Raw genomic sequence first — 23,054 nt, forward strand, 5'->3', positions numbered from 1 at the left:
AAGGAGTGGAGGCAGGCCATCACCACATAGCTGACAGGCCTGGAATACACTATGTAGACCATGCTGGCTTACATGTATGTATTTGCACTGCATACATGCCTAATGTAGGCAGAAGCCAGGAGCATATCAGATCCCCTGAAACTATAGTTATAGATGGTATGAGCTGCCATGTGGTGGCTGGGGATCAAACCCTGGGTCCTCTGGAAGAGCAGCCAGTGTTCTTAACCACTGAGCGGTCTCCAGTTCTGACCTTGAGCTTTTGATTCCTCTCTTTCCACCTAAATGCTGGGGTTACAAGACCTATGCTGGCATGCCTGGTTTCTGCAGTGCTGGAGATTAAATCTAGGCCTTCCTGTATGCTAGGCAAGCACTCTACCAACCAAGCCATATCCTCAGGCCCCTTATATTTGTCTTTTTTGTGACTGGCTTCTGCACATTGTCTATAAGGTCGATCCATATTGTAGCATGCATTCAAATGTCACTTAGAGATTCCACTTTTTGTTCTTTTTGGTTTTTACTGAGCTGTGGAACAGATGGTATGATGATGATGTATGGGAGAGTGTGTGTGTGTGATTAGTGTATTTGGGAGGGGGTGTGTGTGATGTATGTGGGTGAGAGGTTAATATGTATGGGAAAGGGGTATATGTGGTATATGTGTAAGATTAGTATCTATGTGAAAGGGGTACATGTTGGGGGGGGATGTGTGTATACATGCACACAAGCAAATGCAGAGGCCAGAGGAAGACACTGGGTGTCCCACTCTATCACCACCTTATTCCTTTTTCTTTTTCTTTTTTTTTTTCTTTTTTTGGTTTTTCGAGACAGGTTTTCAACCTTATTTCTTTAAGACAGAGACTCTCACTGAACCTGAAGTTAGACTGGCCACCACAAGCCCCACAGATCCTCTTGTATCTACATGCACACAGGTAGCCAGCTTTTTCCCATGAGTGCTGAAGTCTGAACTCGGGCCCTCAGACCTGTGCAGCAAGCACTCCATCCACTGAGCCATTTCTTCAGCTCCCATTTTCTATTAGCCCCCTGTCGGCAGACAGTAGCATCTCACTGGAGTCTTGAGCACCTCTGTGTATATTGATCAGCAGCAGTTCTCTGCATTTGGAATGGGGAGGGGGTCAGCCCAGAGCCTTGCTCTTCTGGTCACTTCTCGTATGTATGTGGGTGATTTGTAATTGTCTGCTTTCTGCCTGTCGGTCATTCTTAGATGCTGTGATTTCATTTATTGTTTTGAAAGTTAAGTTTTCAGTCTGTTGGTGTGTGGGAATTTTTGTTTTATGTAACTTTGGAGTAATTATAGATTCCCAGAAATTACAAAAGTAGTCCTGAGCAGACCCGTGTTCTCAACAAGTTCCTCCTTTTAGGGCGGTATGTTGAGTAATTGTAGCTCCATATAAGAGCACTGAGTTTGCCAACTGTGCAGTATGTCTAGATCCATGGGACCCTTGGTTAGTCAGACCCAGCTCTGAGCCCTCTGCGGTTCCTTCTCTGCGAAGGTGGGTGCAGCACCTGTGCCCTACTGCAGCCTGGATTGTCCCACTGTCACACATTTACCTGACTTTGGGCTCTGCTTACTGTTGCTTTCTCATGGATGTGGGCACCTGCTCACCAAGTCTGAGGCCACGGATATTGTTCGAGCAAGAGCTGTCATGTGACCCGTAGCTAGCTCCTCTCCTGTCATTGCTCAGACTGTTGAGGTGCCTTTCCTTAGGCGTTGTGGGTCTTACTCTGGGTACTTACAGTACAGTGAAACAGTTGTTGATGTCCGTGGCTTGTCTGGCCCATCTGTGATCGGTAAAACAGCCTGGCCACCTACCCTTCTCTCTGCTGTGCCCCTCAGCCCTACCTCAATATCCTTGGGCTTTTTCCTGGTCACTTGACACTTAGGGGAATTTCCCCAAGAAGGCACACAGGGTTCATGGTGGGTGCCACCCCAAGAGTCCTGTGGGTGCAGGCCTGGCACCCTGCCTGGCACATGCATCTCTGTGCAAATTGACTGGAGGCTGTGACAGCACTGAGACTCTGCAGCAGCTTCCTTACTGGGCCAGCACAGTGGCCAACAGGCTACAGAGCACTCCTGACTTTTTCCTGGGCTCAGCAGTTTGGGACACTGTTGGCCCCAAAACTTTTATTAAAGAGAAACATGTACTTTGTTGTTGTTCACTTCTGATGACATATACATGCAGAGCCCTTCAGTGGAGCCCTATGGTTGCTATGTAAACCTTACCCTGGAAATCACTGAACATGGTGTGGCCGGGTGGTGGTGCACACACCTTTAATTCTATTACTCGGGGCAGAGGCAGGTAGATCTCTCCGAGTTCTAGGACAGCCTGGCCTAGGGCAGCCAGGGCTACACAGAGAAACCCTATCTTGAAAACCCAACCAAAAAAAAAAAAAAAAAAGTATAGCTGGGTAGTGGTGGTGCACACCTTTAATCCCAGCACTTGGGAGGCAGAGGCAGGCAGATTTCTGAGTTCAAGACCAGCTTGGTCTACAGAGTGAGTTCCAAGACAGTCAGGGCTATACAGAAAAACCCTGTCTTGGAAGAAAAAGAGGAGGAGGAGGAGGAGGAAAAAAATACTGTGGTATAGATAGATACTGCTCCCCTCCCAAAGATATGTCCACATCCTAACCCTGATCCTCATGTGGAAACAGTCTTTTCAGGTGTCATTAGTTAAGGTGAAGTCATCTTGGAGAGGCTGTGTTGGGGCTTATAGTCCGTTAGAGGGCCGTGGGTGTAAGGGTCACACTATAATATCTGCTGGAGAAGATACAGGATACCTGGGCATTACAGGAAAATGAGTTACTTAAACTTTTTGGAGATTTCATTTCATTTTACTTATGTGTATGAGTGTTTTGCCTACATATGTATCTGTAGATGTGTGCAGTGTCCACAGAGACCAGAAGGTGATGTTGAATCCTCTGGAACTAGAATCACAGACAGTTGTCAGCTGCCATGTGGGTTCAGGAACCGACCCTTAGTCCTCTGCAGAAGCCATCTTTTTATCCCTGGAAACGTGTAACTTTTGATGCGTTATTTGGAATGTGCTTGTAGTCAGGTTATGTGTTCATGGGAAGTTCAGATGCAGCTAGAGTACTGTGGTGGTGTCCTGTTCATGGCGGCCCTCAAAATAGACTATCCTCAACAAGGCAAAGAGGGTGGCCTGCTTACAGTGTCTTAACACACCCTACCTGCCTCAGAAGAGCTGCTATGGTGAGTCTGTCTTTTCTGAGTGAGATTGTGACAGAGTCAGAGGGGACCTCTCTAAGTGATCCTGCTTTTCCTATCATGTGTGGGTCATGTGAAAGTCTGGTGACCAAACAGAAAGCAGCCTAACCGAGAGCAGCCCACAGTTATTCCGCAGGGGAAAGTCGGGAAATGGATATGGATTGGGTACAGAGTGTCGGGCTACCCTTCTCCCAAGTGAAATAATAGTTTAGATGTTTGTCACCTCATCCTATGCCCTTTTCTCTTGGTACCCATGCTACTTGAGGACACTTAGGTTGCCAGCCACACTCACAGATGTGATTTTGAGATGCTTTCTCCATCCTCCATTGTGAACACGAGCTTAAGCCTATGTATGCACAGGAAAGAGCAGGGCAGCCAGTGGGTACCTGAGTCTTGTACCTGCCGCACAGGATGCCTTCCTCATTGCTGTCACTCTTGGGCACTAGCTGCTCGGAAGAGTAGGAGTTAATCTATGATGCAGCACCAAAGGGAACTCATGGCTGTGGGGAACATCCATATAGCTGTGGGGTGTCTATGGAGGAGGGCAGCTTTACAGGGGGTCCTGTGGCCCCAGAGGAGGAGGAGTCTTTACCATGTGTTTGGTGTGAATGTGGCCTAGCCTTCCTGTCTGCTGCTCTACGTCACAGTGCCTGTAAGAAGCAGGAGTGTCTCCGTAAGGGGTTCTGATGTTTCTGGGATGGACGGATGCAGATGAACAGGAACAAGTTCTCAAAGCTTGTTGGACAGTGAAGGGATGGACTGTCTAAGAAGGCAGGGCCTTTAGGTCCACATCTTTGTTGGCCGTGGTTTCCTTTCCTGTCATAGTTGTAGTTCTTGACTGGACTGGGAGGAGTGCTGAGAGGGGATTGAGGCCCAGGCTGTTGCCCATCTGTCTAACTCAGCCTGGCTGCCCCTCACACATCAGCTACATTTTGTGTTCATGAGAAGTGCTTGGAGTTGGCTCAGCAACTAAGAGTATGACCAGCATCCACACGGTGGTGCTCACAACTCCAGCTGCAGGGATCCAACAATGTAGACTCTGCTGGCACCTATTCATGTGCACATATCTACACACAGACACATACACAAATTTACAAAATTTTAAAATACATCTTAAAAAAAAATGTAGCTCTGGCCATGGTGGCGCACTCCTTTAATCCCAGCACTCGGGAGGCAGAGGCAGGCAGATTTCTGAGTTCGAGGCCAGTCTGGTCTACAGAGTGAGTTCCAGGACAGCCAGGGCTGAATGGGAAACCCTGTTTCGAAAAACCAATAGTAGTAGTAGTGGTAGTGGTAGTGGTAATGGTAATGGTAGTGGTGGTGGTGGTGGTGGTGGTGGTGGTGGTGGTGGTGGTGGTAGTAGTAGTAGTAGTAAATGCTTGGGGCCCTGAATGACCCTTGGTAAGGCCTGTGGGGGCAGGAAGGCTACAGGAAGCATGAGGCTGGGACTGCAGCTGCTTCAGTTCAGGAAGATGCTCCAGGGACAGTCCCAGTCTATGAGCTGCCAGGCTGGCCTGGAGCTCCCTTTGTCTTCTTTCTACACTTTGTTTCCATCACAGCTACTCTGCTTTGGACAAAGGACCACACAGCTTTTGCTCAGGTCAGAAGTTGGCCTTCCGTGTAACCCCTCTTCACCAACATTTCTGAAAACACCCAGGAAATAGTTGAAATTTGGCATAAGTGCCACTCCCCACCCCACCCCCAATTTGTCCACCTCCCCCTTATTGGGCAGGCGTGGCTTTATCCAGGTTGGGAGGCTGACAATCAAGGAAGTGTCTTTAAAGAAAGGGTACTAGCTGCCCTTCATGGCAGTGGACACAGCCTGCAGCCTTTGGCCCCGGTGCGTGATCATGCTTTCTCTCGTATGGAACAGACAGGGTGGTGTACTGCTAGTATGAGGAAAGCGGGGCTTTCTGTCCCATGCTGGACTTCTCAGGGACAGGCTGCGCATGTCAGGAGCAGACCTGGCTTCCCGCAACCAAGGAGGGCAGACTGAGGCAGAATGAGAAGGAGTCGTGCTCTGCCTCCCTCCCTTACCCCTGCCCTCTGCTCTCTCTTCTCTTCTTAGTCTCATTCTGCACTGTTCCGAATCGGACAGATGAACAACGTGGAGCTGGATGACGAGCTCCTGGACCCGGTGAGTGGCCTGATGTCCCCTGCTCCCGCCGATCAGGGAAAGGAGGAGGGGCAGCATGGGCGGCAGATGCATGGAGAGAAACCATTTCCTCTGACCCTGGGGTAGATTCTGGTGTCCCTAGAACAGCTCTCCAGGGGCTCTTACAAAGGATTCAATGTTGATGTCAGGTGGCCTACAGCTGCCTGCACTTGTAGCTCCCAGGGATCCAGCACCCTATTTTGACCTCCATAAGTACCTGTACTCACAGGCACATACATACCTACACGTAACAAACAATACACCTTGGGAAAACAAACAAGGGGATTTGGTTGTCCTTGGTGCTGTCTGCTGTGGTTTCATTTGTCCCAATGGGCAGTGATATAGAGTGTTCTCACATGCCTATAAGATTAGGTGTCCTCAGAGGCCAGAGGCACTGGACCCCTGTGGAGCAGGAGTTACAGCTGGGATAGGTTGTAGATAAGGGACCCTAGGAGCCAAACTTGGGCTGTCTGCTAGAACAACACTCAGCCTCTGATCCATCCCTGCAGACCCTGTGTCAGGTTTTTAGCTTTTCTGTTGTTCTAGAGGTTTGCTTTTCCCAGGACTGGGGATGGGAGCTAAAGCCTGTGCCTTCAGGCTCGCACACTGTCACTGTGCTGCCTCCCTTCTTGGTATTATTGCCTCAATACATAACCCAGGCTGGCCTTGAATTTCCAGTCCTTTTGATTCTGCCTCCTGAGTGCCAGGATTATTGGTGTGCTCCCCCACACCCAGCTTTGTTGAGGGCTTATAATGGTTTTTTCAGTTTTGTTGTTATTGGTTTGTTTGTTTTGTTTTGTTTTTCAAGACAGAGTTTCTCTGTGTAGCCATTGTTGGCCTAGAACTTGCTCTGTAGACCAGGCTGGCCTGGAACTCAGAGATCTGCTATGCATTGGTTGATTTCTAGGGTGTTAAACTAACCTTATTCTCCTGACACAAACCTGAGGCATCCCAGGGGGTGGAGGTTTGTAGATTTCTGTGCCTTCCCAGCCTTGGTGTCAGATAACACAGAGCTCTGGGATTTGAGAGTGAGTCTGTTTGTAATTCCACAGGAAGTCGATCCTCCTCACACCTTCCCCAAGGAGATTCCACACAACGAGAAGCTCCTCTCCCTCAAGTATGAGGTGGGCTCTCTATCCTTCCTTCTGGGCTCAAGCCCTGTCCTTTCCAGCCCTCCACCCTGTCCCCTGGCTAGGCTTGCACCAGTACCCTGGGTCAGTAATGGAGCTTCTTGTGCCCTGGTCTATGCAGAGCCTGGACTATGACAACAGCGAGAATCAGCTCTTCCTGGAGGAGGAAAGACGAATCAACCACACGGTGAGCAGAGTGGGCCTAGGGCTTGTTAGCCTGGGTGCTGGCACGTTGGGCCAGGCAGTGACCCTGTTTCATCTCTCCCTCCTTTTCTCCCCCAAGCTGTGCGTTCTACAGCCAGCATTTGTTTTCATGGTTTGTGTATCGGAGGATGGGGCTCTGAACATGGGACCCCTATCCCCAGATACTGGAAACTGAGGGAGAGCTGTAATCATCGTGGCCAATAAGGTTGTTCTGTAGATAGTATACAATTTTTCAAATACGAATAGCTGGTTGTGAATCTCTAGAAAACATTACCTCCTTGGGACTCCTGTGGCCTTCAGTGGTTGGTCATTGAAGCATTGGCTGGAGTCTGCTTCTGGCAGGCTTGGGGCGAGAGCTGAACGTTGTACTATGTGTGGTGGCAGCCCTTGACTCTGCTAGCAGCAGAGCAGGTTCCTGGATGCAGCACTCAGCTTTGACTGTGCCCTGCTCCCCATCTCTATCTAGGCTTTCCGGACAGTGGAGATCAAGCGCTGGGTTATCTGTGCCCTCATTGGAATCCTCACAGGCCTAGTAGCCTGCTTCATTGACATTGTAGTGGAGAACCTGGCAGGCCTCAAGTACCGCGTCATCAAGGACAGTATCCTCCAAAGACACTGCGTGGGGCACGTGGGCTGCGGGCTCAGAGCAGAGCCAGGCGTACGTCTTCATAGGCAGGCAGTAAAGAACAGAGCAGACCGGGCTCCATAGAGATCACCTACCAGATACGCACAGCACGGCACATGTGTGGTGTTGTCCTAGCCAGGCTGTGAGAAGGCTATAAGTTTTCCACTCACTGTGGCCTGCTAGCTAGTCAGTAGTTGTGCCAGCCCAGGTCATGATGATCTGTCCAGAGTGAGACATGTAGGGCAGATACGTGCTCCAGAAGTACTGCAGTACCTGTCCTTGACCATCCCTGAGACATTGACAAGTTCACAGAGAAGGGCGGCCTGTCCTTCTCCCTCCTGCTGTGGGCCACGCTGAACTCTGCCTTCGTACTCGTGGGGTCTGTGATCGTGGCCTTCATAGAGGTAAAGCCATTGTGTGTAGGAGACTGGGTACCCTAGATCCAGAGTGGGCTTGGGGTCTTGGTGAGAGTGTGGGCTCCTCTAGCTTTCCCATCATGGGCCCCTGTTAGTCTGTGACAGTGGAGGCTTTCTCAGAGAGACTCACAGTGCGCTCTGAATGGGAACTGTTCAGTCAGAACGGAAAACACACTGGGACTTCCTCATCTCTGCTCCTAGTGTGCACTGTTTAATCCAATAGTGGAACTCCCATCCCATCTCTTGGCCACCCAATTCATATCCAGCCCATAGGTACCACACCTACCCCATATTTACATAGAGCTAGTTAAAAGGTTATTCTAGGGCTTGAAGTTCCCAGGAATTTGGGCAGTTCATGCAGAGATCCAAGCAGAGGGGGCAGCAGGACCAGTTATTCCCCAGGGAGACTGTACTCAACCCACAGGTGGCTCCTCCAAAATACATCTTAATTCCAAAGATCCCAGGAGCCCATCTCTTTCCTAGGTTCCTCTCTGCTCCTTGTCTTTTTTGTAGGGGATGAAAGAAGGACTAGAACATGCAGAACCTGCTCTGTGTATAGACAGGATGTGTTCCTGCTTGGTACACGATGACTGTCTTGTTCATCCTGCAGTGTCCCCTCACCCAGCTCTCTTGGGGACACATACCCATCAGACTCTTCCCTTGACCCTTCACACATGCTCACAAGGTTTCCTCGGGGTTGCTCCATTCCTGACTGGGCGTAGGGAACTAACTGGAAGCCCTTCCCCATGTCTGCCCTTGTGGTTGTAGAGGCTCTGTCCCCTTACTTTACCTGCTCATTGGCACCTCTGTCTTTCCAGCCTGTTGCTGCTGGCAGCGGAATCCCTCAGATCAAGTGCTTCCTCAATGGGGTGAAGATCCCCCACGTGGTGCGGCTCAAGGTGAGGTGTGCAGTGAGACAGGGCAGGGCAAGGGATTTCTGCTTCCGTCGTCTATCTTTGTCTTTGCTTGATCCTTCTCCACATCTGGCACAAGGTTGTGCATCTGAAAGTGGCAAAAGCTGTACTTTGCCTGCATTAAGTAGTACAGGAGTGTAAGGTGGTGACTGCAGCCATGCAGTGCATGTCTGTAACTCAGGACTCGGTGGCCCTGAGTATGTCAGAGCTGGAGAGGCTGAGCTAGGGTGGGAGATGGCCTGCCTTTCCTTCCCTGCTTTCAAAGTTTTCTCTCACACTCACATAATCTTAGCAGCATCCTAAGGCCACAGAGACTGGGCAGTTGTCACCACAGTCTATTACTGTTTGTTTTTGCAAGAGCAGCCTTTCTGCCTGAGTCTGGCCAGACACTGCCTCCTGTCTATCTCAGAAGGCAGGTAGGCGGGGCTTCCTTCGAGATGCTTCCTTGCCTAGTGCTCCAGGGCCTCCCCTTGGATGCTCCTGGGCCTGGTGCCCTGCAGCCAAGGAAAGTGTAGTCACTCCTTGGAACTGGAGAGCCCTGTGCTGCTCTGCAATAGAGTAGGGCACGTGATGCTCCCGCACAGCACAGCGCTGACTAGACTTTGTGGAACAATCTGGAATGTCTTGCTAACTACCTCTGGCTAACAGACTGGGTTTCAGAGACTTCCTCAGAGCCCGTGTGGAGCATGCTGTCCTTCCCAGTCTCCCCCTTCTCCCTGCACCAGGGGCCATGTGCCAGGATGGGCCCAGATAACAGAGTCAGCGTTTGTTCACCCCGACCTCGCTGGTCACTCACCAGGCTCACATAGTTTAGGGGAGTCATGGTCCTTCAGTCCCCACCTTCATGGTTCCTGGCATGATGTGGGGATGAAACCTGGGGTGTCGGTGGAACAGGTGCTTGCACCTGCATGTTCATGAGGTAGGGGCTATGCTGTCAGTCCCAGCAAGTAATTGTCTCAAGGCAAAGCTGTGCTGGGCCTAGGGCAGAGGCATAGTCGTAGGGCAGGGCTGAGCTTCCTCCCTCAGAACCCTCCAGGGATAGAGCAGCACTGAGTTCCCCAAGGGGGTGTGGAACAGGAGCCCTGGACACTGCCCGAGCATTTGTGGCATGGGTGGATGGTGAGTGGGAGTTCTCCCTGCGCACCCAGCAGCAGCGCTGGCCTCCCTTGAGCCCCAGGGGTTAGGCATGTACAGCAGGATTACTCAAACTCCGTATCTTCCTTGTTTCTCCAGACGCTGGTGATCAAGGTGTCCGGCGTGATTCTGTCTGTGGTAGGGGGACTGGCTGTGGGAAAGGTAACAACAGAATGTGTGACACTGGTCCCTCCTGAGTCTGAGTTTCTGTCCGTTGGAGGACACCAAGACCCATGCGTGACCTCTGAGTACTGATTGCTTTGTGCTCCAGGAAGGGCCAATGATCCACTCAGGATCCGTGATAGCTGCAGGGATTTCACAGGGAAGGTCAACATCACTCAAGCGAGATTTCAAGGTGAGTCCTTCCACACACTGTGGACTGAGGATTCGTAGCTGTGTTTCAGCTGTGTCTTCACCCAGACCTATGGGTGTCTCTCAACATCCAGTTCCTGTCACCATCTCTAACTCTAAGGGCAGTCTGGCCTGCTCCCAGTCCAGGTGGTTACAGACTATATGGTCTCTCCATGGTCAGTCTCTAGGATGCTGGTGCAATTCTGTTGAATCTCTGACCAGCTTCTCAGGAGAGTCCTTTGAAGGAAGTCAGAGCTGTAAATGGCTCCTCAGACGCATGGAATAATTTTGTCATGTTTCCCACTGTTACCAGCAGTAAGATAGGCATTACACTAAACTTCTATGCCAATAAATCTATAACTGTCTTTTGAAACAGGGTTACACTGTCTAGACCAGGCTGGCCTTGAACTTAGGATTCTGTCTCAAGGCTTCTGAGAACTGAGATGCCAGGGATGTACCACCAAGCCTGTCTGAGCAATCCTTGTTAAAATCAGAACAAGTTTAGATATTTTCCCGCTCACTGTGCTTTCTTCAGTCACTAGGGTAGAACTGGAACAAGAAGTTCATAGACTTCTTGCATGCACGGAGAAGTTCAGTTACTGTCACACATGGAATCCTGTAGTTATGTTCTCATCTGTGGATACATGGGAATGCCAGCTCTCCTGTTTTCTGTCACTGTCTGTAATATTGCTCTCTGTGAATCCAGTAGCTATTGTGGTGTTGATAATAATGTGATTATCTAGAAAAATGCTCCCTGCTTGATTATCTCGAAAAAAATATCCCTGCCTCTTACAGCTCTTCTTTGGCCTGTTTGATGGGACCTGTTTCCAACTTCCCTTCCTGTGCTAAACAGCCCTGCAGAGCCTCCCACAACACCCTGCATCTTTCTCTTTCAGATCTTTGAATATTTCCGCAGAGATACAGAGAAGCGGGATTTTGTCTCAGCTGGAGCTGCAGCTGGTGTATCTGCTGCATTTGGAGCCCCTGTGGGTAAGGAGGGCCAGTTCCACCTCGTCACTGGCTGTGCCCTCGGGTGCTCCATGGATGCCCAGGATGCTGAAGCATAGTTCTTAAAGGCATAGTTCTGGGGTTTGCAGACAAGTGCCTGGTGAGGGTGAGGGCAGTGTCTTAAAGACACCAGCCGTGGCCTGCTTCCACCTCGCAGCATCCTTGGTGCCTCTGTTGGCAATGGCAGTGGATAGGCTGCCCGGTGGCCTTGGTGGCACTTTAGCCCTGCTATTTGCCTTCCAGGTGGGGTCCTGTTTAGCTTGGAAGAGGGCGCCTCCTTCTGGAATCAGTTCCTGACTTGGAGAATTGTAAGTGGTTGAGGAAGGTGCCCCCTGGCCAGGGTGATCAACTTCTCCATCCCTTAGGAACTTCGCATAGTTAGCCCATCCTTTTGTGTTGTAGAGTCCCTCGGTGGGTCCAGTACCTCTACATCTGTGCTAGGTGTTATTGCCTGCCTCTGATGGCTCCTAGGAACCCCAGAAACATTACTTTCTCTTATGGCTTGTGTGTAGAACTGCAACTCCAACTGTGACAGCCCACTTGGCTCCAGCCCCTTCCCTTTTATCTTAGATGGGGTATCCAGAAACACAGCTTTCCAAATGACAGAAGTCCCGGGCTCCATGCCTGCTTCTGGCATTCAGAGGAGAGTGTTCTATATAACTCATAGAATCTGCTGGGGCCACGTGTGGCTTTGAGGGTGCTGGGCAGGCCAGGTAGAGCTCTGAGAACACTGAGTACTGAGTGGCTTGGGCCTGACTCTGGGAGTATTGGGTCTACCAGGCAAGTCTCTTAAGACTTTGACTTCTCTCTGAAACAGTTCTTTGCTTCCATGATTTCCACCTTTACATTGAATTTTGTTCTGAGCATCTACCATGGAAATATGTGGGACCTGTCCAGCCCTGGCCTCATAAATTTTGGAAGATTTGACTCAGAGGTAATTTGCTAGCCATATAGTTCCAACTTGCCCTTTTTGGTGCCACCTGAGAACCCCATTGGGATAAGGCCGAGACCTGAACATGGCTTTGGGAAAATATAGATCTGAGTAGGGATGCTGAACTCTTGCTTGTCAGTGTGAGGGCCCTGCAGTGCTCTGAGGGTGTGCACAGTGAGGGTGTGCACAGTGAGGGTGTGCACAGTGAGGGTGTGCGCAGTGATCTGCTCTAGCTGTGAGTGTACCACAGCTGCAGAATGAGATGGCTGCACAAGCCACCCAACCCAACCCAACCCAGCTCAGCCATGAAGGGCCATGGGCATAAGGTCTTCCCAAAGACCATTTACCTCACCCATGGATTCTCTGGTTCTGACAGAAGTGCTCGGAGGTCTGTGCATGTAGGCAGAGCTCCTGCCCAGCCCTGTAATTTAAGCAGCAATTTCTCAAAGCCTTTACTTTCTCCCCTCTGCACAGAAAATGGCCTACACCATCCATGAGATTCCAGTCTTCATCGCCATGGGTGTGGTGGGTAAGGGCCCCTCCCTATAGCGTGGACCAGAGTGAACCTGTGTTGGGGAGGATGAACTCCCAGCTCTGCAGTTGCCTTGGTCAAGATCTCTACCCCTCACCTCCAGGCATAGCACTGCTAGAGTTATTATGCAGATGCATGCAGTGGTGGGCACTGCAAAGCTCCAGACTTGGAATGAGATCCCCTGGGGGATGGGCGAGGACTTTATAACATCAGAGTGAGGATTTCCTATCCAAAATACTCAGGGCCTGAAATGATTCATATTTCTTTTTTTCTTTTCTTCTTCTCCTGGAATTGAGAATATATATATATGAGAATATGAGATTCAGAGGGGACCCAAGCCTTACAGGAATCCATCTGTTTACACCTTATACTTGACAGAGGTCAGGTGTAGATTTTCCTACCTGAAGGTCATGTCCATTCTCAGAAACTGAAGGTTGGGTTCTGAGTGAGGCATGCTGGCTCGTAATTCTCCATATACAGCTGAGTGGAAGGCAGAGAAGCCTTAGTGGTAGTTCCAGGGCCTCCCACTTCTAGGAACTTCACTGTTCTCCTGTGAAACTTACATTAGTCTCTTTGCTGGTTACAGGTGGCATTCTTGGAGCTGTGTTCAATGCCTTGAATTACTGGCTAACCATGTTTCGAATCAGGTGAGCCCTGTTTTGTGTACCAGATTGACAGGTACAGCCCCACTGGGTGGGTGCAGGAAATGGACAAATTGTGGAGGCCTTGTCAGTAGGGGTCCTTCCTGAAGGTCTGTCCAGCTCAGCTGCTCAGGGCAGGTGGAGAGAGTGTGGCCTGGGGTAGAGGGACAGGTAAGTGCAGCTGGGGGGGAGGAGGCAGCAGCGGCTAAGGAGGCTCCTCCCCTGAAAAATGTTCCTCGGGTCCTGGGGTCTGTGAGAGTTAGCAGATAAAATTTGTCATGGAGAACAAAGTCATGGGTAAGTTAGATGCTGCCCACCGTCTGCCTGGGGTGCCAGCCCTTTTATTAGAAGAGCAGCAATCAAGTTGTTTGGGAAGGTCTTGGGCTCATGGCGTGTCTACCCGTGTTTTGCACTGGTTTCAGCTGTTACGCTGGAGTAGCCACAGGGAGAAAGATAACCCCAGGAGTCTGGGCTGATTGATCATTAAACCTGTATTGTGTTATCCTCTCATCAATGGGTTCTGGGTCAGGTTTTCCTGGCAACTGCCAGGGGCAGGGCAGATGAGGCTACTGTCCCTGGCCATCCCTGCAGCAAAGTCCACTTTGGTCTCTAGGTACATCCACCGGCCCTGCCTCCAAGTGATTGAGGCCATGCTGGTGGCTGCTGTCACAGCAACAGTTGCGTTTGTCTTGATTTACTCGTCTCGAGATTGCCAACCCCTGCAGGGGAGCTCCATGTCCTACCCACTCCAGGTAGGCACAGGCTTTGGGCTGGCCCTGTGAGCAGGACCCACTGCAGACCTCTCATTTCCCAGAGGTAACAATGCTCTGTGTGTAGGGTCCCATGGAAAGCTGAGGCTGTCTGTCAGTAGGTGTGTGGGGAGTGGGTACTAGAGTGATCTCACCAAAGTCCTTTCCAGGACCTCCTGGAGAGAGTTTTAGAATGAAGCTCAGTATAGATTAGAGAAGTATATACCTGTAACCTCTTTCCTCAGGCAAACAAATGATGCGTCCCTCCATATAGTAAAATAGTACTCAGCTGAGAAGCCTGGGTCTCCTGGTCCCCAGGACCAGTGTCCCACTGTCGATTCTAAAGCATTGCTTATGAAGGTTCCTGTTTCTTTTGGATGGCGTGGACAAATGGACCTCCATCTCCCAGAGAGGTGGTCATGCCAGTGAAACCCTTTCTGAACTTCACCTCGGGCTGTATTCTGAGCCCAGATCCTGTCTGGTGCTCTCCAGACTCGGGGTACATGAGCAGCACTCAGCCGCACAGCATCTGCCCTGTGGCCATCTCTCCCTCTGTGTCCTTCCTTTCTCAACTCTGCAGCTCTTCTGTGCAGATGGCGAATACAACTCCATGGCCGCAGCCTTCTTTAACACCCCTGAGAAGAGCGTTGTCAGCCTGTTCCATGACCCACCAGGTAAGTGCAGTCAGCATGACTGCAGCTTCCTATGGACAGTGGACAAGCTTTTGCCTCAGAGGTCAGTGCTCTCAGCTAAGGGGTCTTCTCTGGTATGGTGAGGTGTGCTGCAGTGCAGGAACCAACCTGGCAGAGTAGGAGACATGGGATCGCACAGGACTGCTGGGTTCTCTGGGGGTACCTGGCAGCCAAGCACCGGAGAGGGACTGGCTGCGCTCCCAATCTTCACCTTTCTTCCCAAGGATAGTCACCTGAGTTACCTCCATCTTTCTCTCCAGTAGAAAACTTAGCTTGATGACTCCAAGCTCAGGCTCTTCTGGGCTCAGCTGTAGCGCCTAGAGTTAAGCCCTACACACTAGGCCCAGGCAGAGCTGAGCAGCCTTAGACCCGTGTTTCCAGCTCCTCCCTTACTGTCTAGTTTGCTTTCTCCTGTTGATGAAAACCAGCCTGAGAAGGAATGGGTTTACTTAGCTTATAGGTTGTGGTTTATCTTTGAGGAAAGCTGAGGCAGGAACTGAAGCAAAGACCGTGAAGGAACATTGATTTCTGGCTTCCCACAGTATGCTGGATCCTCACACTTCACTTAGCAATCAAGAAAACGCCCCAGCAGACATGTCCACACCTGGATACAATCCTTTAGTTCCCTGTTCACAAGTATATCAAATTAACAACTGAGGTTAACCATGACATACACCCTACTTATGGGAACAATTGTTTATAATTGTGTCCTACCGTAAAGCTACTGGGGACTTCCTTGTGTGTGGGGCTGTCCATAGGAAAGGATCATGAAAGTTAATGCATAAATTTGCCATAGACTAAGCCAATGGCCTCTAACATGTGGACCTCTGCCCTTACTGACTTGTTCCTGCTGACAGCAGTCACCTGGGCCATGGTTAGCTACACAGACTGCTGGCACATCCCCCAGCCTGGCCTTCACATAGGCCACTGTGGTTCCTCTCTTTTTGGCCTTTTCTGGTTTCTCATCCACAAATACAACTTCATCATCTTGTTTAGGATCTACATACCTCCCACTGAATTTGGCCACTGAATTATAGTGGCTAGGAGTGGTTTGGGGGCCCAATAGAACATGTCTTGATCACCTCTCACCTCTGGTGAGTGTTTGCCCTGAACTGCTAGCTATTGCAGGGCTCCTGGGCTCAGGGAAGCTGCCCTAGTGCAGCTGGCACATGTGAAGTCACACAGATTGAGTCCAGCTGAGCTCTCAGGAGTATGGGCTTCCTCTTGGTGCTAGAGAACAGACTCTACATGGGGCAGGGCACGTTGACTTCAGGGCTTGTTCTGGGGAGTTTGGTGTTGGCATTATGGGCCCTGAATTTGACAGCTATGCTGCCATCTTGAAGTTCCCTTGCTGTACTTCCTCACCAGCACTTCTGATGGGACCTACCTCTCACCTGGAAAAGCTGAGAATACAGAACTTTCTGGGGACCACTGGGAATCTGGGCTCTGGTGCCCATGGCAGGCAGGCAATCCCTGCGCAAGCCTGAGTCCCAGCTATAGCCAGATGACCTTCCTTTCCCCTAGGCTCCTATAATCCCATGACTCTCGGCCTGTTTACCCTGGTCTACTTCTTCCTGGCCTGCTGGACCTATGGCCTCACAGTATCTGCTGGTGTCTTCATCCCATCCCTGCTCATTGGGGCTGCCTGGGGCCGACTCTTTGGCATCTCCCTGTCCTACCTCACAGGGGCAGCGGTGAGTTGGGGGATAGCACGCCAGAGCTCTACTCAGGTGTTCCTCCTGGCCCTAGGTCTAGGGGATACCACAGGTGGGATCTGGACACTTGGTGCATCTAGGCAAAAGCGCTGATGCCATGGAATACTACATGACATAACTGGAAACACATCAGGGTGATAAGAAGCCCAGGTCCGTCTAGCACTGACCTGCATGCAGGCCTCAGCTCTTCCTCTCACCAGATGCTGGGTGGTTTTGATCTGTGTGTTTTCTCACTTCAGTTTGAGTAAGGATGACAAGTTATGCTGGGCGGTTGTAGGGCACACCTTTAGTCCAAGCACTCAAGAGGCAGAGGCAGGCGGATCTCTGTGAGTTCAAGGACAGCCTGGTCTACTGAGTGAGTTCCAGGACAGCCAGGACTACACAGAGAAACCCTGTCTCAAAAAACAAAAAACAAAAAAAAGGAGAAAAAAATTTTTAATTAAAAAAAAAAAAGGGGAAGGGAAGGGGAAAAAACCTAGATTGACAAATTACAGAAGGGATAGCAACAGGAAGCTGTAGCTGCCCCTCCCCTGTCCTCAGGCTCAGGTGTCTGTCTAGATCTGCTTTGGTTGGGTTCTATCTTCTGAGATGTGGTTCACAGGAGTGATTGCTGTGAACATAAACAGTTCAGTGGCATTAGATGCTTAGCATTGTGCCACAGTCCCTTCCAGCTTCAGTGTTGGTTCTTCACCTAGAAAGGAGCCCTGCTGTATTAATAGTCACTCCCATTTTCCCTTCCTCAGTTCTGTGAGCCTCTACTTCCCACTGTCTTTGGGCTCATCTATTGTCAACATTTCCTAGGGCACACAGTATACACCCTCATATCTGCAATGTCAACTGAGTGTGATGTCCTGTTGTTTGATCTGTGTTGTGATGTGTTCTAGGGTCTCTTTCTTCACAGCTGAATGTCTTTCCTTGGGTGATTCAGTATGTCCTCGTGGACATGGGCCGTGGCACCTTGTGCACACTTTTGTCTGCTGTCCTCACTGTCTGTAGATTCCTTGGCAAAACCACAGCCTTCTCAACTCATGGGTGTGGGCAAGTGGCATAGTCTGTACCTTGTCCCTATACATGGCACACCTAGCTAGAGTGTTCGCACACTGTTTGTAGCAGGGGGCACTGGAGTAAGGTGTCCTGTGTGTGCGTCACTATGCCCAAGCATAGTGTCTTCACTAGTAGGCCCTGGCAAGTTGGGTGAGGATTACCACCGGCTCTGATACTCACCCATGTTGCGTCCCGCAGATCTGGGCAGATCCGGGTAAATACGCCCTGATGGGAGCTGCTGCTCAGCTTGGTAAGCCCCAGCTCTTGCCTTCTTTGGTGAGTTAGCCTCAGTTTTACCCTGCCTACCCGTTGTGTGTTCCACCATGGCTACCCTTTGCCATTTATGTGAGCAGGATTGGAAGTGAGGCAGATGAGGTCATCAGGTCCATAGCACGGCCTGGGGGCAGTGGGTAGGGCTCAGCAGTTAGCATCCTTGCCTCTGGGGTCTGGAAAGTTGGGTGGGTAAAAAGACTGCAGATGTAGCAGAGCTGGGGATCCTATGCTTAGAGGGACAGGGGCTTATGATTTCCCCCACAGGTGGGATCGTGAGAATGACCCTTAGCCTGACAGTCATCATGATGGAGGCCACCAGCAACGTGACCTACGGTTTCCCCATCATGTTGGTGCTGATGACTGCCAAGATTGTGGGTGATGTTTTCATTGAGGTGCGCAGCATGAGGGGGTGGTTTGTCCTCTGTTACCCTGGATATTGTCCTTGTAGCCTGGCACTGGGGTTTAAGGGACTTGCAATGGTTGCAGAAGGAAGGGAGCCCATTGAGTCATTCCCATACGCCCTTCTTCAGGAGGAGAGTAGTAGTAGGGCCCTGGGAAAGACTGTGCCATAAGGACCCCTGGACAGTGTCCTGAATCCTGACTCTGTACCCAGGGCCTCTATGACATGCACATCCAGCTGCAGAGTGTACCCTTCCTACACTGGGAAGCCCCGGTCACCTCACACTCGCTCACGGCCAGGTATGGCAAGCTGGCCTGTTAAGCTTCTGGGTTCCTGGGTGCTATGGGTGGATGTGGACAGGGCAAACACTGAATGCCTGTGGAGAGCCCAGGTCCCAGCATTCCCACTGTGGCCGATTCATGGCTAGTCAGTCTCCCAGTACCTCCTTAAGTCTCTGGCATGGAAATGGGGGTTCTGGGGTCCCAAGTCTGACAGCTTTGTGTCAGTCAAGTATTTACATGGTACAAAAGTTCTTAAAGAAGTCCCCTGACAACTTGTGCTGTGGTGTAACTCACTTGGCTTGGGCCTCTTGGCAGGGAAGTAATGAGCACACCTGTGACCTGCCTGAGGAGGCGAGAGAAGGTTGGCATCATCGTGGATGTCCTAAGCGACACAGCGTCTAATCACAACGGATTCCCTGTGGTGGAGGATGTAGGAGACACCCAGGTACTGTGGGCACCTCTCTGAACGTCAGTTGCTTTTTTTTTTTTTTTTTTTTTCGAGACAGGGTTTCTCTGTGTAGCCCTAGCTGTCCTGGAACTCACTCTATAGACCAGGCTGGCCTCGAACTCAGAAATCCACCTGCCTCTGCCTCCTGAATGCTGGGATTAAAGGCGTGTGCCACCATGCCCAGCTTGTCAGCTTCTTTTTATTTTGTGCCTGTGAGCAGCACATGTCTCAGGGGTGGGGGGTGGAGGTGTTATGTAGTTCACCTGAATAAGAAACTTTAAGATATTATTTTTATTCTATTTATGTGTTTGCCTGCATGTATGTATGTACCACATGCATGACTGGTACCTGCAAATTCCAAGAGATCTCCTTGGAGTTGGCATTATAGATGGTGAGTGCTATCATTGTAGGTGCTTGGAATCAAGCCTGGGTCTTCTGCGAGAGCATCAAGTGCTCTTAACCAACCACTCATCACTTCTCCAGCTCTTGAACAGGAAATCTTGTATTCCTTGTAGATAATAAAGTCCTCTCTTAGGTGGACTGTCCCCTGCAGACTACAGGCCTTCTGTGGTTCTAACTGGACTTTTTTTTTTTTTAATGGTTTTAGAGCTTTATTGTAGAAAGGCAGGAAGAAAGAGAGAAGATAGAAAGAGGGAGAGAGGCTGACCATGGCCATGTGAAGAGAGGGAGGAAGGGAGGGAGAGAAGGAGAGCTAGAGATGAGAGTAAGAAAGGTGAGAGCGGGCTGGAGAGATGGCTCAGTGGTTAAGAGCACCAACTGCTCTTCCGAAGGCCCTGAGTTCAAATCCCATTAACCATATGGTGGCTCACAACCATCTGTAATGAGATCTGATGTCCTCTTCTGTGGATCTGAAGACAGCTACAGTGTACTTAGATATAATAATAAATAAATCTAAAAAAGAAAGAAAGAAAGAAAGAAAGAGAGAGAGAGAGAGAGAGAGAGAGAGAGAGAGAGAGAGAAAGAAAGAAAGAAAGAAAGAAAGAAAGGAAGGAAGAAAGGAAGAAAGGAAGAAAGGTGAGAGCTTAAAAAACCTAACTGGACTTCTTAGTCATGGTGTTGGTGACTATGAATCTGCCAGAAGGTGCTGGTGAGGGGTGAGGCCAGCTAATGTTGACGCCCTTGGCCCAGGTCTTAGCCTGCTAGGATGTATTGGACATTGGCATTGATGGCCTGAAAGAATATAAGGAACACACTTGGGCTATATCTTGCTACTCGTTGATTTCTTTCTCAGCATGACTTCCATGCTCTGTTGGAAGGCTTAGCCCTGTGTCAGATACTTGAGGGATTAGCAGGATTGTGTGAGAGATGCTCACTTCAATGCCTGTACTTAGAGGTGACCGTGGAATAGCAGCCATGGGCCAATGGGGGAATCTGGCCAGAATAGGATTGGCCAAAGTTTCCCACTGCAATCTCAAGGCCTCTGACTCTTTCCTCTCCTGCAGCCAGCCAGGCTCCAAGGCTTGATCCTGCGTTCCCAGCTTATCGTTCTCTTGAAGCATAAGGTACACCCAGCCGCCCTTGGGTGGGAGTGTCCTGGGCACCGTCCTTCACAGTGGCAGACACATAACTGGCTGCCGCCTTCAGGTGTTTGTGGAGAGGTCCAACATGGGTTTGGTGCAGCGGCGACTGAGGCTGAAGGACTTCCGAGATGCCTATCCACGCTTCCCCCCAATCCAGTCCATTCATGTATCCCAGGATGAGCGTGAATGCACCATGGACCTTTCTGAATTCATGAACCCTTCTCCCTACACTGTGCCTCAGGTACTTACAGACCCAGAGGAGTTGGAAGCAGGGCTGGGGTATGGTTTGATGCCTTATAAACTTTGAAAAGGTGGTAAGGAGCCTCTGGAATCTTGTGGAGTAATTGCTGCCAGGCAGAGGAGGCCTTCAGGGATCTTGCAAGTAGAGCTTGCGTCCTGAGGTGGCCATCTAACCAGAATATATTAGGGACAGCCTGAGAGAACCCCATTAGCATTACACAGGTCCTTAGAGTCAGGCATGGAGGGGAAGAGACAGCTCAGTACCTTTGAAATGCTTGGTTTGGGAGTTTGAATCTCTTCCCATGCTGGGTAAAGTGGGCTAAAGGTGGCTGATTACTTTGCAGGAGGCATCTCTTCCTCGAGTGTTCAAGCTCTTCCGGGCTCTGGGCCTGAGGCACCTGGTAGTAGTAGACAACCACAATCAGGTGAGACTGCTGTCTGTCCTGCTGGAGATTACGGGAGCTGGTTCACACTCTACTTCCTATATTCTTGCTAGGTTGTGGGTGGACATTGGGTCTTGTCTGTCTCAGGACAGTAAGCCTGGGTCCTAGCCTATTACTGTACACCTACTTGGAACTAATATGTGGAGTATGCTATCACATGGAGTAGAAGTTCTGTAGACCCTATGGGGACCCTGTGACCTGGTATTGTTCTTGCAGGTGGTCGGGCTGGTGACCAGGAAGGACCTAGCAAGATACCGCCTAGGAAAGGGAGGCCTAGAAGAGCTTTCGCTGGCCCAGACGTGAGGGCTGGCCCCCCAGCCTTGGACAGCAGTACCCCAGCCCCTCTGCACCTCCTCCCAGGGTCCCTGATCTCAGCCAAAGCCTTGCCCCCTAGGCAGTGCAGCAACAGGAGCAAATGCCCTCCCTAGGCTTGGCTGGTGTGGGGGCCAGACCCTTTGTCCTGGGCAGTTGGTTTCAGTCATCAGCACTTTCCCTATTCCCTGACCCTCCAGGCCTCAGACTTGCCCCACTCCTGGTTCCTTCTCCCAGGATGAAGTGTGTGTTATCACACCCCTTGTGGCTCACTTCTGAGAGCCAATAGAGTGTGTGTGAGAAAGACAGACGTGAGCTACTACTTACTGCTGTCTCTGCTCAGACTCTGAGCCCTTCTCACCCTGTGTCTGCATTGCTCACACAGCCAGGGGCTTCAGTAGCAGGGCATGGGGAGCTATACAGCCTGGAGCAGGCTCTGTCAGGGAACCCACATGTGCCACACATGCCGCCCTGCATCTTTGTCCAGAAGATGGGGAGACTGGTTCTGTACCTGGGGCTTGTGATCTGAAAATCACATGAAGACTGAAATTGAATTCACCAACATCTGCCCTAGGCTTTCAGACCTGGGGTCATGGCCCTGGACCACAGCCAGAAGGCAGGTCTTTTTGAGGCCCTTAGGTCCCTGGGGTCCATAGTAGCTTGCTTACTACTGTACTGTGTGGTATGCCCTTGGGAAGTGGCCTCCCAGGGCCTGGCCATCCTGGGGTAGCCCTAGGATGGATAGACCCGTGAGCACCAGAGCCAAGGAACTTCACCCCTGAACCCTGTGTTGTCAAAGCTGGCCCCACTGACATCCTTCACTCACCTTCAGGGTCTTCTCCCCTGGGAACTTTGTAAAGATAGTTGCAGTGTCTCTGGCACAAGTCTGTTATAAGGTCACACAGGGTCTTTCTTTGGAAAGCTGGCAGCTCCTGCCTTTCAGTTGTCCCTCCAAAAGAGCGGCTCTTCCTTCCATGAAGAGATGGGCTAAGTATGTTGAATCTGGAATGAGAAATGAGAGCCCCCTGTTCTCTGCCTTGGGCTCAGCATTCTGGGGAGTCAGGCACTCAGCATGGTGATAAACAAGTGCAGATGGCACTTTAAACAGTAGTTGCTGTCTGTGTCGGGCAGTGGTGCAGTTCTTGAAGAGTACTGCAGCCAGCCCAGGGCCCAGTGGGAGGGCCGTCCAGGGACTCTGGCCTTCTCGTCCCATCTCAGACTTGCTCTCAGACTCACTGCAGAGCATGGGTTCTGTGACCTGCTTGGATGGCATCCTGTCCTCAAGCCTGGCCACAGCAGGCTCTTCAAGAAGTTAAAACTGACCCATCTGGTATAGAGGTCCAAGTGACAACGCCAGGGGTGCTCTGGACCGGGAAGGGCCATTCCTAAAGTTGGACCCAAGGGGTGAAAAACACTGCACAGGGTCTCAAAGACTTGGTACCAAAAAAGGCACGTGCAATCTGTCCACGGCTATGCAGTCTGTCCACAGCTGTGTGCTGACTACATGCTGAAATGATATTTTTGGATATATTAGGTTAAATAAAACAATCAAAATTTGTCTCTTCCAGTATTTTTATTTTGACTCTTGGGAAGGCTGAAATCCCAGCGGCCTATTCTGTGGTGTCACCCTCTGT

The 23,054-nt window shown here is 50.6% G+C and overlaps 1 protein-coding gene and 1 non-coding gene across 6 annotated transcripts in view; both read left to right on the forward strand.

The window, feature by feature from the left end:
• The window catches only part of Clcn7 (chloride channel, voltage-sensitive 7), a 28,726-nt gene extending 5,743 nt beyond the window's left edge, over positions 1 to 22,983 (forward strand). For 2 of the 5 annotated variants that reach the window (NM_011930.4, NM_001317404.1), the window contains exons 2-25: positions 5,310 to 5,378; positions 6,449 to 6,520; positions 6,648 to 6,713; positions 7,197 to 7,329; positions 7,650 to 7,759; positions 8,590 to 8,670; positions 9,919 to 9,981; positions 10,091 to 10,174; positions 11,067 to 11,160; positions 11,422 to 11,486; positions 11,996 to 12,112; positions 12,584 to 12,638; positions 13,228 to 13,288; positions 13,896 to 14,034; positions 14,612 to 14,705; positions 16,248 to 16,417; positions 17,681 to 17,732; positions 18,020 to 18,147; positions 18,369 to 18,454; positions 18,752 to 18,881; positions 20,348 to 20,407; positions 20,490 to 20,666; positions 21,010 to 21,090; positions 21,325 to 22,983. In NM_011930.4, coding sequence (NP_036060.1) covers positions 5,310 to 5,378; positions 6,449 to 6,520; positions 6,648 to 6,713; positions 7,197 to 7,329; positions 7,650 to 7,759; positions 8,590 to 8,670; positions 9,919 to 9,981; positions 10,091 to 10,174; positions 11,067 to 11,160; positions 11,422 to 11,486; positions 11,996 to 12,112; positions 12,584 to 12,638; positions 13,228 to 13,288; positions 13,896 to 14,034; positions 14,612 to 14,705; positions 16,248 to 16,417; positions 17,681 to 17,732; positions 18,020 to 18,147; positions 18,369 to 18,454; positions 18,752 to 18,881; positions 20,348 to 20,407; positions 20,490 to 20,666; positions 21,010 to 21,090; positions 21,325 to 21,411 — 2,274 coding nt within the window. In that variant the 3' untranslated portion in view covers positions 21,412 to 22,983. Of the gene's footprint in view, positions 1 to 5,309; positions 5,379 to 6,448; positions 6,521 to 6,647; positions 6,714 to 7,196; positions 7,330 to 7,649; positions 7,760 to 8,589; positions 8,671 to 9,918; positions 9,982 to 10,090; positions 10,175 to 11,066; positions 11,161 to 11,421; positions 11,487 to 11,995; positions 12,113 to 12,583; positions 12,639 to 13,227; positions 13,289 to 13,895; positions 14,035 to 14,611; positions 14,706 to 16,247; positions 16,418 to 17,680; positions 17,759 to 18,019; positions 18,148 to 18,368; positions 18,455 to 18,751; positions 18,882 to 20,347; positions 20,408 to 20,489; positions 20,667 to 21,009; positions 21,091 to 21,324 lie in introns of all 5 variants that reach the window. The other 3 variants (XR_003952123.1, XR_385328.4, XR_001782075.2) reach the window with 3 other exon arrangements.
• Positions 21,383 to 21,456, forward strand: Mir12188 (microRNA mir-12188). Its single transcript, NR_162789.1, has one exon. It is a non-coding gene; the product is annotated as a microRNA mir-12188 (primary transcript).
• Positions 22,984 to 23,054: the final 71 nt, after the last annotated feature.

This window comes from Mus musculus, chromosome 17 (genome assembly GCF_000001635.26).
Source record: "Mus musculus strain C57BL/6J chromosome 17, GRCm38.p6 C57BL/6J".
Classification (NCBI taxonomy): domain Eukaryota; kingdom Metazoa; phylum Chordata; class Mammalia; order Rodentia; family Muridae; genus Mus; species Mus musculus.